Raw genomic sequence first — 16,171 nt, 5'->3', positions numbered from 1 at the left:
AACCTGGTCTGGTCTATTCTATTCTATTCTCTGCACAGGGAATGTGCCAGCCTTAAAGCCTGCTCTTTCCTCCTCTTCCTTTTCCTCCTGTTTTAGAACTAGGACTAAACACCTTGGTTGCCTGTGTATGTATGTGCTTATGGCTGGTGACTGAAATCTTGTATGCAGGCCTGTGCCCTGGGATCCAGCTCATTCCCTCATTCCAGAATCACCAGGCTGGCACCATCTGCCAACCTGCCTGGGTTCCCCCCCCCCCCATTGTTGGACTCCCACCTTTTTCTGCTTAGCTATTCAGTTTTGGGACACAAGGCATTTAAGTACGTAGGGGCAGGTTTGTCATGCCTGCTGGGATGGGGCAGAATGGGAGGGTGTCTCTCCTCCCCTTCTGCTCTGCCCTAGTGAGACCACATCTGGAGTATTGCATCCAGTTCTGTGCTCTCCAGTTCAAGAGGGACAGGGAAATAGCAGAGTCCAATGGAGGGCTATGAGCATGATTAAGGGACTGGAACACATCTTACAAAGAAAGGCTGAGAGACCTGGAGCTGTTCAGCCTGGAGAAGACTGAAAGGAGATATTATTAATGTTTATAAACATCTGAAGGGTGGGTGTCAAGAAGGGGCCAGTCTCTTATCAGTGGTGCCCTGTGATAGGATGAGAGGCAATGGACACAAACTGGGACACAGGAAGTTCGTCCTCAACATGAGGCAAAACTTTTATACTATAAGGGTGACGGAGCACTGGAGCAGGCTGCACGGAAAGATTGTGGAGCCTCTTTCTCTGGAGACTTTCATGACCCAACTGGATGTGTTCCTGTGTGGCCTGCCCTAGGTGATACTGCTTTGTCAGGGGAGGTGGACTAGATGATATCTGGAGGTCCCTTCCAACCCCTAACATTCTATGATTCTGTGATAGAGCAGATTCCAAGGGCCAAGACCTAGGGGGGGGTGCATCTGGCCCTGTAAAAGGGAAGGGACCACATCCCATTTCCCTCAACACTCTGCTCACCTGCCAGCTGCATTGTGCTCTGTATTTGTCCCTTTCCAAAACAAGCAGAGGCTTTTTTTTCTGTGTACAATCTGCTTTATATTACAGGCCTGGACTACCTCTTCTCCTGCCTCCAGACCAGGATCTGCTGGTGGGCTGCTTTCTTGTTCCTCTCTGAGCAAAGCTGGCCAGGAGTGGTTTGGCAACTGTTTCTGGGACAGCTCTTAGAGCATGGGTGAGTCCTTCTTGTCTTTGGGGATTTCTGGGAGCTTTGTGGCATCTGCGAGGAGGCTGGTCACTGTTGAAGGACTGTGGGTAGCTGGAGAGATGAGGTTCATGGCATCCAAAGGCAAGGGCAAGATGAAAGCAGCAGGTTTCTCTGCAGTAAGGGAGTGCAGTGCATGGAGATAACGGAGTTGAGCAGCAGCAGGCGCACTAGACAGGATCTCAGCTGCCATCCGCAGGGACTCAGAAGCAGCCTTTTCCCCCTCAGCAGCAATAACCTGCCAAGCAGAGGAGTAAAGATGATTTCTGTGACACTGGGAATAAGGGGCAACAGACTGCTCCTTGAAGAGGGAGGTTGCCACCATAAAATTCCCAGGGCTGGCGTGATTGTGACATTCCAGCTCTCTGAAGACCATCATGCTAGGCCTCTTGATGCTCCCCAAAGTCTGGGACTTCATGTCTAACTTATTTTTACCAGACCCACTAGGGCTCCTAGTTGATCATACCCTTGCTGCAAAAGCATGGGAGTGGGCAGGCCCAGGCTCGTGCAAAGGGTGCTGAACACCAAACTTTTGAGAAGCTCAGCTCAATGCATAGAGACCAGCCCAGACTGAGCATGGTGCAGGGTGCATGACAATGGTGGCAGCCCTGCACTGGGCTCCTAGAGGAGAGTGAAACACTGAGGAAGAGATCCCCATGGTGGTTGCTGTGGGTTCAGGGATAATCCCAAACCTGTTTGGTGTGTCTTTCTGTCCTTCACATCAACCACGTAGCAGATCTGGCACTCTGCTAGGCTGACCCAGACTTTTGCTGCAGCTCCCCTTGATATACACAGCTCTTTGAAAGGAATTAAAGGAAACCCCTTTCCAGAGCTGTGCTTCAGCAGCATGTCTCGGGGAACTCAAACCAGAAGGTGGGAAAGGAAAGAAGGATGCTTTGGAAGGAGATGAGGAGTATTCAGAGCTGGCATACCCGCACTTTGGCCTGTCTCTGGGCCTCTGCTTCCACAGCCAGGGACTGCCGGACCTCAGCAGGCAGCTGCACGTTGTTGCTGTGGTGGTAAAGCACAGGGATTAGCTGGGCTCTGGGCTCTCCTAGCAGCGCTGGATGGTCAATCTGAGGATTGCACTGGGCTCATCAGTCAGTCCCTTGTCTCAGCCTTTCAGTGGGTTTTATGATATTCACAAAAGTGCTTTTAGCATCCACAGTGTGCTTAAAAGCTGTACTTGAGATGCCTGCCCCACATACAAAATCCCATTCACAGAGCTTTAATTGTACCCAGTTAGCCTCTACTGCAAGATAAGGGCACACTGGCTGAGAACCAAAATGGCTAGAAAGGAGCAGGGGCTTTGGACCGAAGCAGTCACCAGGCAGCTCACAAAACTTAGGTGGTTTTTGGTTGGTTTGTTTTGTTTTGTGTTTTTTATTGTTATTTGGTTTGTTGTTGTTGTTTGAGTGTCTCTTTCTGTGTGCCTTTTACCTTCATTCCCATCCTTCTTTTCCACACTGGTTTTCTAGTGACCAGGCTTGCGTGATCACTAGGTGACAAAGAGACCTCATCTCTGTGTCTCTGAGGCTTTAATTCTGAGCTCACTTTGTAAGACAGCAGAGAACTTGCTAGGAGCTGCTTTCAGGACAGGCACAGAAATTTCTTTCTGTTCTTAGATTTACTCATTGGCTGCTTGGACCTCTCTTCTATGGACTTCTCAACCTTTCTGCATGGGCTTCTGAGTGATGAGCCCATCTTTATCAGTGCTTGGACCTCAGAGCCTTCAGAGTGGGACACAGGATTCAGTGCCTGCTGCTCCCCTTGGTCTACCAGAATTGGGTGCAAACTCTGCCTGCAGTAGCAGTGAAATGCTGATAAGATCCCAGTTAAGGATCCCACCCTGGCTGTCATTGCAGTAGCAAGCACAGTCTTCACACATGAAAGTTTTGACACAGAGGCTGAAAGGGGCAAGGAAAACAGGAAGGTGAGAGATGAGGCTCTGCCTTCTGCAGAATAGCTGGAGGAAGAGATCCAGAGGCAAAGTGGAAGAGGAGCAGGCAGTAGTGAGCAGGGCAAAAGGGCCAGGCAAGTCCCCTTCTACCGGCATTTCCTACCTACATTTCTGTTCTCTCCACTTTGATCCCCCAGCAGCCTGTGACAGCATCCAAAGCCACCTGTGAAGAGGAATACTTTTAGACCATGGGGAGATCACCAACAGCACTGGCTTTGACAGGTTGATGGCTGGACTCTGTGATCTTAGAGGATGTTTCCAAATGAAACAAATCTATGTTTCTATAAGGAAAAGCTTTTGAGGGTGCTGGAGCACTGGACCAGGCTACCTGGAGAGGTTGAGGAGTCATCTTCTCAGGAGACTTTAAAAACCTGTCTGGACGTGTTCCTGTGCAAACTGTTCCAGGTGACTGCTTTAGGGTGGACTAGATGATGTCCAGAGATCCCTTCCAACCCCTACCAGTCTGATTCTGTGACACTGAAGGCAGTTAACTGTGGGCTTTTGTGTGCTGTTTTGTGAGTCCCCTCAGAAATACTACTTCATCACTTTCTATGTGTGTTTTTGCCAGGACTTTAGTATGCTTTAACCAGGCTACACTGGGTCAGGTGTGGAACCAGTTCAGTTCCATAGGAAACATTCAGTTCTGGACCAGTATCCCCACACATGTTGTGTACAGAGAACTGCTGCTGGAGATCCCACATACATTGGGTTTGTGGCAACCTGATCAGGCTGCAGAATACATTTCTTGTGAGAGTCTCTTCCCTGGGGTAAGTGCTGAAGGAAAGGTATCACACACACACTGGTAAAGCTGGTCCGAGTGGTTCCTTCATGCCCCTCACACCATCCTGTCTCCCTCCTGTGGGGCCCACACTGTGTATCCTTCCTCTGCAGTGATCAGAGTCAAAAAATACAGAAGAAAACCCTCCCATTTCTATGTGAAGGAGGTGCATTGTTACTGTACCCTTCTGCAAGCCAATGCCTATGGTTTTTCAGGGACTGATTGCCTGAGCTCCATTGTGAAGCCTCGGTTTACCCCTTGCTCTGCTGTCTCCTGCCCTGTGGAAGCACCTTTATCTCCTGGCTGATGGTCTTCCTGTCCAAGAGAAGTTCAGAGAAGGCTCGATGTGCCAGGAGACGCTTTGTGGTGGTCTGCACCAGCAACTGGATGGCACTGGAGATGCTGGTCAGGGTGGTGAGGAGAAGAGAGGCATTCTCCAACCGGTAGTAGCAGACAGCATCAATCTCCAAGGTAACCATGTCTTTGGTCACTACCTAAGCAGAAGACATTATGGGAGATGGAGCTGGTTCTGACATCTCTAAGTCAGCACAGAAAAGCACACAAGAGAATAGTGAAGACTATCTGGATGGTTACATCTTTGTTTCCACTTCTGCTGTTGACTACACCACATAACCTCTGGATCTTGGCTCCCTGAGCAGGATCTTTGTGTCTGTCTCTTCAGTACAGCTCTTCAGACAGGGACTGTGAGTATGTAGTCATCCTGCTCCAAGAGCAGGCTGTGTCCTGAGCTGTATGCTCACTTACTGTGTCTCCAGAAGGAAATGTGCTGTATGCTATGGAGGTGAGCTTGGTGATGCCACCAGACAAGGACTGTCCCACGGGCAATGCAGTAGCACAGACAACATTCCCCAAAAGGAGAGGAGCAGCTGTGGCTAGGGAGGTTTGTGGGTTCAAGGCTTAGAAACAAGGGTTCAGCCTTTTCTTCTGCCCAAGTAGTAGAGTGTCACACTGTTTTAAGATCATAGTTCACAGTATCACAGTATAACCAAGGTTGAAAGAGACCCCAGGGATCATCAAGTCCAACCTGTCCCTGTTTAAGCTCCTGTTCCTGCTGCTCCTCAGCATGGTGGATAAAAACCATGGTCCAGCATCTCTGGCCCTGCCACACCCCACTGGTGTATGTTGCCAGTGAATCATGTCAAACCAAATGAGATTAAAGGCAGCAATTTTTAAATAGAAGAAAATTGACTGTGGTGATTTTTCCCCCCCTACATTTTTTGAGGTGTTATGGTTACTTTGAAATGTCTCTTTCAAACTTTTATGTGCAGAGATGAAGGCTGGAAGCATAAGGAAAGTGTAACTTTAAAAAGATCCAAAAATTCCTGTAGAGAGGAGGTGTCAGCCATACCTGATGGAAGGGGATCTCTAGGGTTTTCAGGCGGAGGTCTACCTTGTGATATGTGTCCAGGCAGGGAAGGAAAAAGAAAAGACCTGTGGAAGGAGGAGAAAGGGAGGAAGAGAAACTGGTGATCATCAGAATCACACAAATTGCCTTTCCTGCTTGGGAGAGTTTGGCATGCAGAGCTACAAAGGAACAGCAACAGATAGGCCCAAATTCTGAGGTTACTTCTGTGTTGGGAAAAGCCATTAGAAGATACTGGCCCTTAAGAGGGCCATCCCATCTCCTGTCCAGCCATGTCTGCTTGGAGGGCACCAGCATGTGAGCTTTAGTAGAGCAAGAAGAAGAGGAGTGATGTGGCTGAGGGGAGCTTGGTAAACACCTTACCAGGTCCTCTGGCTCTGCCAGGAAGGAGATGTCCAAGTCGGAAAACGATGGCTCTCTCATACTCCCTCACCACCTGCAGAGGGAAACAAAAGCTAGGCTGGAGAGGAAGGTGTAGGACTGGGGAAAGGGACCTCACACCTCAGTTGTGGAATCACCACAGCTAGTGGAGTCACCTTTCACCACCAAGTCCCTTTACATTTACCCAGGTCCCTTACCAAGTTCTCCCTTTACAAGTGGAGAACCTGGCCCTGAATTGCTGCCTAGCCTTGTGCCTAAGTAACATTTGAGCAGTCCTGTGACAGACCAAGGTTTGGTGGGTAGCTTGTATAAGAGCTGCCCAGGGTTTCCAAGCATGAGGCCAGCATTTTGCTTCCTTACAGCTTGCCCAGACTTCAACACTCTGAGTTAAATTTTGGTTGTCCACCTCCCACAGAACCATGTGTGTGTGTGTGCTCACAGATGTAAAATCTGAGCCATGCTACTGACACTCTTGTGGAGATCAGGATGCATGTGAAATTCCCTGGGAATCAAAATATGCCTACTTGTAGCCATGCTATAAATTTGAGAAAAGAGGAGAAAGAGGTGGGGCATAAAAAGATATTAAATAACAGACCAATCTCTTAAATTTTTTTAAGCCCAAACCAATTTACCCTGGTTTTTTTCAGTGCAGCCATCTCTGGGCTGAGTAGGCTGAAGATGGCATTTGAAAGTGTTTTTAAAAGGGGTAACCTAAGCCCTTGCCTTGCTGGTACTGCAGGCTGTGGTTGGAGCCCTCTGTGGCAGCAACATGTCAGAAGGCAAAATTAACCAGAAGCTAAAGTTGTGCAAGTAGAGCCTTGGACCAAAAAAACTTTATGCTCATGCCTGACAATTGTGGAATGAGTGGGCTGTGTACATCCACATCAGGCACCAAATACTAAACCCAGAGAGGCCTCATGACTAGTCTCACCTTCATGCAGAACCAGATAGAAATGGGGAAGGTCATTATCACAAACAGAAAAGACAAGATGGTCAGAAGCCACTCACAGATGCCCAGACCTGGAGACTTTAGACCTAGGAAGAAATCCAACATGACTGTGTTAGAAGAGGACTGCTGATGGCTAGACAAATGCCTACACAAATCAGCTTCAGGGTTGTCCTTTGCCTAGATTTGGTGTAGCTGGAACATTTGTCTCTCTGTGGAGGTGTGTTAAAGAATATAGAATACATAGAATACATAGAATAAACCAGGTTGGAAGAGACCTTCAAGATCATCGTGTCCAACCCATCAACCAACCCAACCCACCCAAACAACTAACCCACGGCACCAAGCACCCCATCAAGTCTTCTCCTGAAAACCTCCAATGATGGTGACTCCACCACCTCCCCAGGCAGCCCATTCCAATGGGCAATCATTCTCTCTGTATAGAACTTCTTCCTAACATCCAGCCTAAACCTCCCCTGGTGCAGCCTGAGACTGTGTCCTCTTGTTCTGGTACTGGCTGCCTGGGAGAAGATATTCCTTGCCCCAGGTGGCCAGGAGCTGCAGGATGGACTGATAGATTTTGTCTCTGTTTTACTGTCAGAAACTGATCCATGCTTTGTTATAGTAGCTTGATGAGAAAGCAGCCTTCAATTTCAAGACCTGTGCCTGCCAAACAGTGTTGTAAGTCTTGGCATGGGAAACCTATCAGGTGAGCTGGACTGGCAGAAGCTTATCTGGAAAGATACACTTTCTCTTTACTACTAGCCTATCAATAAAAATCAGTTTTCCACATGCATGACTTCAAGTGCCTTTTTCTACCAAAGTATCTTAGGTCTGTTTGCAACCAGGGTTTAGTTGCATCCCATCTATCTAATGCAGTGGGACCAAGCCACTGATGTTTCTGAAATCTCCCTGTTCTTTACAGCATTGACATCAACATACTGGAGGCTGACTGAGCTCATCACCCTCAGATGAATATTGCCTTCTACATCTCCCCAAAGTAACTGTGGGTCATCTTGCTTTGGCTGCCCTTTGTTGTTCTTCTGCCTGAGGGAAAATCCACAGGTAGGTCAAGGAAATTGATAGATTACTCTGAGTGTACCTTGGTCCAGAGGCTGGACCATGTTTTCCTGCAATGAAATTAGCATCCCTTCTGCTTTGGATCCCTTCTAGCCCTTCCATCCCTGTCCCTTTGCCTTTGGACCTCTAGGACCAGGTCCTGGGGGAGGTTCAGATTCCAAGAATGTGTGAGGACTACAGCTCCACAGCACCACTCACTAGCTGGGATTTCTGTGATTAAGGCAGAATAGACATCTATGAAAATTTTAGTTCCCAGAGAAACAGGAGCAAGTCTGAGCTTTTGTGTTACTCTTGGGGCTGCAGAGCTGCTGGCATTGAAGCAGTGATGCTGGCTTCTGTAGTGCACATCTGCCATGTCTGTGGTAATTCTGGGTCCAAAGAGGCCCAACCATCTTGCCAAAAGATTACTGATGCTCCATCCTATCAGGACAGGCTGAGAATCTGCCTAACAAACATGTGGCCTGGAGAGACGCTGCTCTTGAAGGTTATTCAGAAGGGGAGCTACGAGTGCGCACCTTAAGTGCAGCTCTTCTCTGCAGTGCAGTCTGTTTGGCTATGACCTGGCATTAAGGCTGATCCCATCCACCTGAAAACAGGCAAGTGAGAAAAGGAAGAGAATAGAGCAAGAACAGAACTGGGGAGTGGCACCTGAAGCATGAAGGATGCTGGGGATGCAACTGCTTGTTGCAACGCCCATTGCTGTGCTATCAGCCAGTGCTGATCAGCCTGGACCGACTGCAGGAGACTGGAATCTCCTCTCCTGAGGATAACTACACATCTCTGCAAGGTGGGTGTGATGACACTCACTTTGCAGATAACAGAGCTGTACTGTGACCCAGGCAGAGCCAAAAGGCCCATAGCTTTCTGGCCCCTTTCTTTCTGTGAGTCATACCTTCCTCTTGCCGCTCGCTGTCCAGCAATGCCATTGCCTCCATTTCTTCATCAGATACCACATCATCCACATCCACCACTGTGGATGTGTGCACCCTGCCATCAGCCCCTGCGGTGCTCTTGATCTCCTTTGCTTTCTCCTGCTTTGTGTCTCCCTTTCCTTTGCTGGTTTCTCTGCTGCTCTCCCTCTTCTCTCGTTTGCTCTGTGTAGCAGGGGACTCTCTGCGTCTCCTGTGAGACTCTCTGGAAGTGCTCCGAGGCCTCTTATCCATCCTCATCTGCGCCGAGGAGCATGCAGCTGCCTGTGGGCGTAGGATGAGTTTGTGCTTGAATTTATTGCTGCAGGCAAGGGAGGAGGGAAGGGGAGGCGTCACATTAAGGCTCGTTTCAAGTTTGTCACAGGCTTGTCAGGTCTAATGGACAGCAAAGTCAGCAGCTGTTTTCCAGCTGCTCTGCTCTCATCCCACACTGCTGTGGAGATGGGAAGGAAGCTTAGACTTGGACAGGGTAGACTCCAGGGGTGCATTCTGTTTTAATCTTCCTGCCTTTGGAAATTTAGTAGGTGCTTTCTGCAAAGCTGTTGAAAAACATTCTAAATGCAGATATCAGATGTGTCTCCAAAGCCTTCACAGAGGGAGAGGGGCCCAGAGCAATAAACAGCAGGGCAAAAACCCCTTGCTTGTGAGACCAGTGAAGAGGACATTCGTGGAGAGCAGCTGAGTGAGTAGTACTTCAGCTCTTTAGAAACCTTTGGGCTGGCACAGTGGTGGGATCCTGGCAGCAAACACTCTCTCACAGGTCACCTCATGATTTAACAGCAGGGGGAAGTTTGCTGGTCTCAGTTCAGCCATCAGAACAAAGCATGGAGGCCACTGCAGGGCTGGAGGTGTGGAATCTGTCTTCTAAATTGCCAAAAGAGTTTGTGCCTCAATACCTTTGTGGTTTTCCACATTAGGAGTGTGGCAGAACAAACATAAGAGCGTTGTCTTTTCATGCTGCACAGCCTCAGGTGACACCTGCAGAAAACCCCACAAGAAACATTTCTAAAGTGCTTTAAAGTCACCAGTTGTAGTCAAACAAACAAACAAAAACAAACCACCACCTGGCTGGAAAGTATGCTACAGCAAGACAGTGCTGGAACATAAAGTGGTGACTTCTCCATCAAGAGGCCAGTGCTGAGCTCAGGGATGCGCAGTCTCTGGTGTGGAGGAGCAGATGGAGGGATCTGGGGAGGTGCTGCTCTTGTTTTGTCACAGATTCCTATTTTATTGAAGACTTACGGCCCACATGGAGTCAGGATATTGCAGGCAGTGGGGAGAGCAGCACCAGCTCCCTGCTTTCTCTTCTCTGACATGCTGGGTGCCTTGTCAGCAGGTCACTGGAGAGGAGGAGGAAAGTTGGATGGAAATGGAATGTAATTAATAAATTCATAAGGTGACTGCATTTACTTTGGAAGTGCTCCAGAGACCATTTTCATTTTGTGGATATCACTTGTCCAGTGTGGGACAGGGGCAACGGGGGCAGATGGTCTCTAGCTGCTGAAAGAGTAGGTGGCTTTTTAAGCAACAGCAGCAAGCAGTGTCTCAGGTCTGGTTTCAGCTGTGCAGGGTGGCCATGATTGGCAAACCTCTCTTTCTACATGTCCTGGGCTTCTGATCCACCTTGGAGCTGGTGACAGACATACTCAAAGTTATCAAAGTCTGTGCTTATGAGAAAATAACTTTTATCCTCAAAGATGAGGTTTTGTTTCCTTGCAGGTGCAGAAATTGTTTGGAACCCCATGCTGGTATGAAGTGATGCTCCAAAACAAGGATGTGTAGGATGGATTCCCAGAGCTGTAGATCACTTCCCTCTGTTTTTTTTCCCCCCCTGTATCTCTCTGTTTAATTTCTTAGGTTTGATGTTTCTTCCCATGTTTTGATGTACCTTTTAACTGTTGTTTTCCTCTCACCTTCTGAAAATGTCTCCTGGGCTTCCAGTTGTTTTTATACAGTTTGCATTCTGTGCTTGGTTTAGAAACTGAATTTGTGGGTACACTGGAACAGCTAACCACTGCTTGTCCTCTTGATGCAGACTACAAAACCAGGGATGGAGCATCTCAGGAGGCAGCTGTTCCAAGGGAGGGAGTTAACTGGAAGTGTTCTACAGGTTGTTGTGACTTTCTTGTGTGATAGAAGGGATGTTTAGCTCATTCAGAGTATGGATTTCTGGCTGTGAGTGCAGACTGGAATTTGTAGCCATTGCTCAGTTCCTGCCATCTCAACTCTACCATTTGGCTGGACTTTGAAACGTTTGGTTATTTTTTCCCTTTAGTAATGTGTTTTTAGAAAGGGATGGAAAAGAACAGCACAGAACAGCACAAACTGCCAAACCTGTTTGTGAGAATTTTTGTGCCCCCTCTATTTGTCTCTTTTGAAAGTCTTTAGGCCTTCTTTTTCCCAGGAAAATCTTCTTACCAAGACTTATTTCCTCTGCCAACCATCTCTTGTGGCTGTACACAACTGCATGATTGAGGCATATAGGTAAGGAAAGACCTCCAGGAGCTCTTCCTGCCTTTGGTGTTTTGTGTGCTAATGAACTTGAAAGCCTGGGACTGCAGTTTGACTCTGTGCTGCACTTCACAAAACCCACCCTTTGAAAAATTTTGGCAGGCTGTTCTGATCCTTTAGAGAAACTTTAGTTTGGGTTGTTGAAGTTCACAGGCAATTCCCCTTCCCTCTTGTGGGAAGGGTGAACAAGGGACGATACAGAATAGAACAGAATAAACCAGGTTGGAAGAAACCTTCGAGATTATCAAGGCCAACCCACCATCCAACACCACCCAATCAACTAAACCATGGCACTAAGCACCCCATCAAGTCTCCTCCTGAACACCTCCAGTGATGGCAACTCCACCACCTCCCTGGGCAGCCCATTCCAATGGCCAATCTCTCTATTTATGAAGAATTTCTTCCTAACATCCAGTCTAAACCTCCCCTGGTGCAGCTTGAGACTGTGTCCTCTTGTTCTGGTGCTGGTTGCCTGGGAGAAGAGGCCAGCCCCTGCCTGTCTACAACCTCCCTTCAGGTAGTTGTAGACAGCAAGAAGGTCTCCCCTGAGCCTCCTCTTCTCCAGGCTAAGCAAACCCAGCTTCCTCAGTCTCTCCTCATAGGGCTTGTGCTCCAAACCCCTCCCCAGCTTTGTTGCCCTTCTCTGGACATGGTCCAGCAACTCAATATCTTTCCTAAACTGAGGGGCACAGAACTGGTCCAGGTAGCCCTAAATTTTTGTTCCTATGTATCACAAAGGGAACCTGTTTAAACATTCTAGCAAGGCAAGTCTTGGGAAATGCTTGTACAACTAGTATTTGACATAAAACCTCCAATTTGCTATTTTGGTTTTAAAACTCTCTAAAGAGGAGGAGAGCAGGTTGGAACGTGTTAGTTGGGTATGCAGCAAGCAGTTGTTCATTGGGATGCTGCAGGGCAGAGGAGAGAGATGCAATCAGAACTTCACCCTGCTGCAAAGTATCCAAGTGCATGGTCAGGACAGACTATTAGAAGCGCTGTGATGAACAAGGCCATAATGTTAGTAACTTGCAAAGCAGTCGTTTTACCTAGGCTGTGGTAGTGTCACCTGCACTTCTGGGCAGAAAAACTCTGTATCACAGAATCATCACAGTGGGAAGAGACATCAAAGATCATTGAGTCCAACCTGTCACCACAGACCTCATGACTAGACCATGGCACCAAGCGCCACATCCAATCCCCTCTTAAACACCTCCAGGGATGGTGACTCCACCACCTCCCTGGGCAGCACATTCCAATGGCTAACAACTCTCTCAGTGAAGAACTTCCTCCTCACCTCGAGCCTAAACTTCTCCTGGTGCAGCTCAAAACTCTGTCCTCTTGTTCTGGTGCTGGTTGCTTGGGAGAAGAGCCCAACCCCCTCCTGGCTACAACCACCCTTCAGGTTGTAAGCTGCGTTTCTTGGATGCTAATGGCTTTGCACTCTTGACACATCATCTGAATGGAAGGACACAAACCAGCAACACCAGTGACATTTTTAACTCTGTGCTGAGTTAAACATCAACTCTAGTCCCTCTCTCTCTATGGCTATCCCTAAAGCTTGAGTTAAATTTGTATTCTTAAGCAAAAATGCAGAGGGACTTCCTCTGACTCAGTTCCCACTCCCTCACAGGAGCTCCATCATTTGTTCTGTGTGGGGTTGCTGAGAGGTGAGCCAGCTGTTAATTCTTTCTGAAGACACAATGATTTGTGTCTCATAATGACCTGCCACTCTTTTCAGCTTGCTCTGCAAGAGAAGGTGCCCTTTGGCCAAGGTTGTGAGTAATTAGTATTTTATTTAATTTCTCTATAAGTCATCCAGTTGCTGACATTTCAGTTCTTTGTGGACTTTGACAGATAATGGAATGGCCTCAAATTGTGCCAGGGGAGGCTTAGATTGGCTGTTAGGAAAAAATTCTTCACTGAAACATGGTCAGGCATTGAAAAAGGCTGCCCAAGGAGGTGGTGGAGTCACCATCCCTGGAGGCTTTCAGAAAACATGGGAACATGGCAGTTGGGAACATGGTTTAATGGTGGTGTTGGGTTAATGTGTGGACTCGATGATCTTAGAGGTGTTTTCCAACAGGAATAATTCTACCATTCTGCGATAAGAAAGATCAGGGCATCGAATGGAACCGAGTGTGCACTAATCACACCCTCCCCTGGGTGTTTTTACACAGGTCTTGCAGGCACCTCATTTTCTTGGAGAGCCCTCAATGCCTGCTGCCTTATGCAAGTTCAGTGGAAGAGTTTGACACCGCCTACTCGCCACAAATTGAGGAAATGAGCCAAGATGACCCTTAACGGAGTGAAAGATTTTCCAACCAGATGCCCCACGTCCTCCCCTGCCTGGCCCCGGGCTGGAGGAGCTACCACCCTGTCCCCGCTGCTGCCGGGTCACTCACTGCTAGGTGGCAGCCGAGGCCAGCTCTCGGCAGCTCAGCTCCTTTCAGCCTAAAACTCGTCTCTGGATGCTCGGGAGGGAGAGGGAGGTGAGGAGATGGGTGGGGAGCATCCCCATGCCCGGCTGGGGCTGCCTCCATCCCCTCTCCGTGCCTGAGGGATGGAGGATCCTGTGGTTGCCTGGAGACTGGGGACTGGAGACTGAGGCTCTGGCCAGCCTGATTTAGTGTGGGGTGTCCCTGCCCATGGCAGGGGGGTTGGAACTAGATGATCCTTGTGGTCCCTTCCAACCCTGACTGATACTATGGTACTACTAGGACTTTTGGGTATGGGTCTCACCACTGCTCAGGGAAATTGGGGCTGGGGAGATGCTGCAGAGGTCTCGAAGGGGAAGGTGTAGACACTGGAGCTTACATGTATGCAAAAAAGGAGCAGGCACACTCGTGTTAAATTAGGGTAATGAAGCTGGTGAAATGTCTGGAGAACAATTCTTAGGAGGAGCGGCTGAGGGACCTGAGGTTGTTTAGTCTGGAAAAAAAGGAGGCTGAGAGGAGACCTCATTACTCTCTACACCTAAAAGGAGGTTGGAGTGAGGTGGGAGTCGATCTCTTCTCCCTAGTATCAAGTGACAGAACAAGATGAAGTTCCTCCAAGGGGAGGTTTAGGTTGGCTATTATGAAAAAATGACTGAGAAAGTGGCCAGGCATTGGAACAGGCTGCCCAGAGATGTTAAATGCCATGTCCACACATTTCTTTCAGGACATGGTGGTGTTAGGTCAATGGTTGGACTCGATGATCTTAGAGGTCATTTCCAAGCAAAACAATTCTATCATTCTATAATTAGGACCTCCCCTTTGACTTGGGAGCTCCCTAATGTGTCAGGTTTTGGAGGAGTCAAGGAACCATAGAATCATTGAAGTTGGAAAAGATCTCTAGGAGCATCAAGTCCAACCATCAATTTAACACTGCCATGGCCACTAAACTGTTAAACCAGGAAACCACATCCCAGAGTGATGGAGTATGTTCTGAGCTGTTACCACTGCACCTCACTCTTTTTTCCACACTCTCCCTAGGCACCTGTTGGAGGGGGTCTGTAGGGCTTTGCTGTGATCCTGTGTACCCTTTTTGATGCCTAACTTGTCAGGATCTTCTTTTTTTGTACCATTTTTGCCATTCACATGTCCACAAATGCTTGATTAGTTTTCCACACTCTTTCCATCAAAGTAAAAGGTGGGTGAAGAACTGACACTTAACCCTAAGCCTGGACCCCCTCCAGCACCTGAATGACAGAAAACCCACCTGGAGCCATTCCCCTGCTCCAGGGTGACCTGGGCTGATCTTCCCAGCCATGCAGTGGCATATCCATTCCCAGAGCAGCTCAGATCACATTTCTCATGCCTGGCAGGTCCCTGTTTGTACATTTCTTGCTTAAGGCAGTGGGAAAAAGAGAGAGACACCTTGGGGACTAGAAAGCGATGCTGCATTCATGTCCCTGCTCCAGGTCATTGCCACTCTGCTCCCAGGTGGTGGGGAAGGAGAGGTGCCTGTACCAGACATTGAGAGGGAAAAGAGTCTGGAGGGACTCAACCACACAGAGATGTTTGATGAAAAAGAAAGATGTTCTGCCCTGCAACAGTCCTGTCTGTGCAGATGTCAGGCAGCTGGAGGGGACATCCTCCTCAAGAAGCATCTTCCATGTGTCACTAGAAGCTCTTTCACTGAACCTTCCAGTGTGGGTACCCCTTGTCCCAGGCTGTGCATGCAAAGAGCTCCCACTCTTCCAAAGGAGAGCAGCTTGGAGTAGAGCTGCTTTGGCCCCTGTTTCCACCCTCCCCATAGCTATGGGGCAGGCCTGCTCTGCTGACAGGAGTTATGGCCTGGGAGTTTTCCCACAGGAGAGGACTGGAATGTTTAGAGCAAATTAAAAATTGAAAGGCAGTGCAGCTTTGCAGCTCTCCCTAAAAGCTGGGGTTAAGCAACACACCAGCGAGGTGTGCCCTCCAGGGACTTGCTAATGGACTCGGGTGATGTGTGGGGTCTGGGAGGGAGCCTGCTAGGTGGGGAGAGGTGGGGCAGGCAGCCCTCTTCCCTGCTGGGCTGGTGGGAAGCAGGAGCTGTCACTTTGGTGATGGAAACCCTTTGCTGGGTATGTATCTCTTGCCTTTTTTTCTGAGAGCCTCTCTCCCTGCTGACCACTGACAGGCATCCCTGTGTTCTTTGCTGAGCTCCTGCTGGCAGCTGGCATTACTCTGCATTTCCCCAGCTTTGTTAAATTGCTGTGCAACAAAAAAACAATTCCCTATTTCCAGGTAGAACATGTGGTTTGTCCTGGAGAAGGGATCCAGGCTGCCCATGCAGGCTGGGGGGGGGGGGGTGCTGGGGGTGCTGCCTGTCAGGGCTGCTCAGCAGCCATTTCCTGAATCCCTCTGGTGCTTTTTGCTCTGTTCAGTGTTTGCTCCCCAGCAAAAGAGAGGTGGTTGCAGGTCTGTGTCCTGCTTGGGAATGCTGACAACCTCCATGCCCAGCTTAAACTCCAGGTGAACTTGCTGTGGT

The 16,171-nt window shown here is 48.7% G+C and overlaps 1 protein-coding gene across 1 annotated transcript; it reads right to left on the bottom strand.

The window, feature by feature from the left end:
• Positions 1 to 962: 962 nt before the first annotated feature.
• On the bottom strand, positions 963 to 8,947 carry NPHS2 (NPHS2 stomatin family member, podocin). Its single transcript, XM_009901914.2, has 8 exons — positions 8,671 to 8,947; positions 6,684 to 6,787; positions 5,735 to 5,807; positions 5,357 to 5,439; positions 4,278 to 4,481; positions 3,317 to 3,372; positions 2,182 to 2,260; positions 963 to 1,487 (listed from the first exon to the last, which is right to left on the bottom strand). The coding sequence occupies exons 1-8, from the start codon at positions 8,945 to 8,947 to the stop codon at positions 1,209 to 1,211; spliced, it is 1,155 nt and encodes a 384-aa protein (XP_009900216.1). The 3' UTR covers positions 963 to 1,208.
• Between the last annotated feature and the right edge of the window lie 7,224 nt (positions 8,948 to 16,171).

The sequence above is a fragment of the Dryobates pubescens genome, chromosome 11 (genome assembly GCF_014839835.1).
Source record: "Dryobates pubescens isolate bDryPub1 chromosome 11, bDryPub1.pri, whole genome shotgun sequence".
Taxonomy (NCBI): domain Eukaryota; kingdom Metazoa; phylum Chordata; class Aves; order Piciformes; family Picidae; genus Dryobates; species Dryobates pubescens.
Note: the sequence above shows the minus strand (reverse complement) of the source record. Positions and strands in the feature narration are given on the sequence as shown.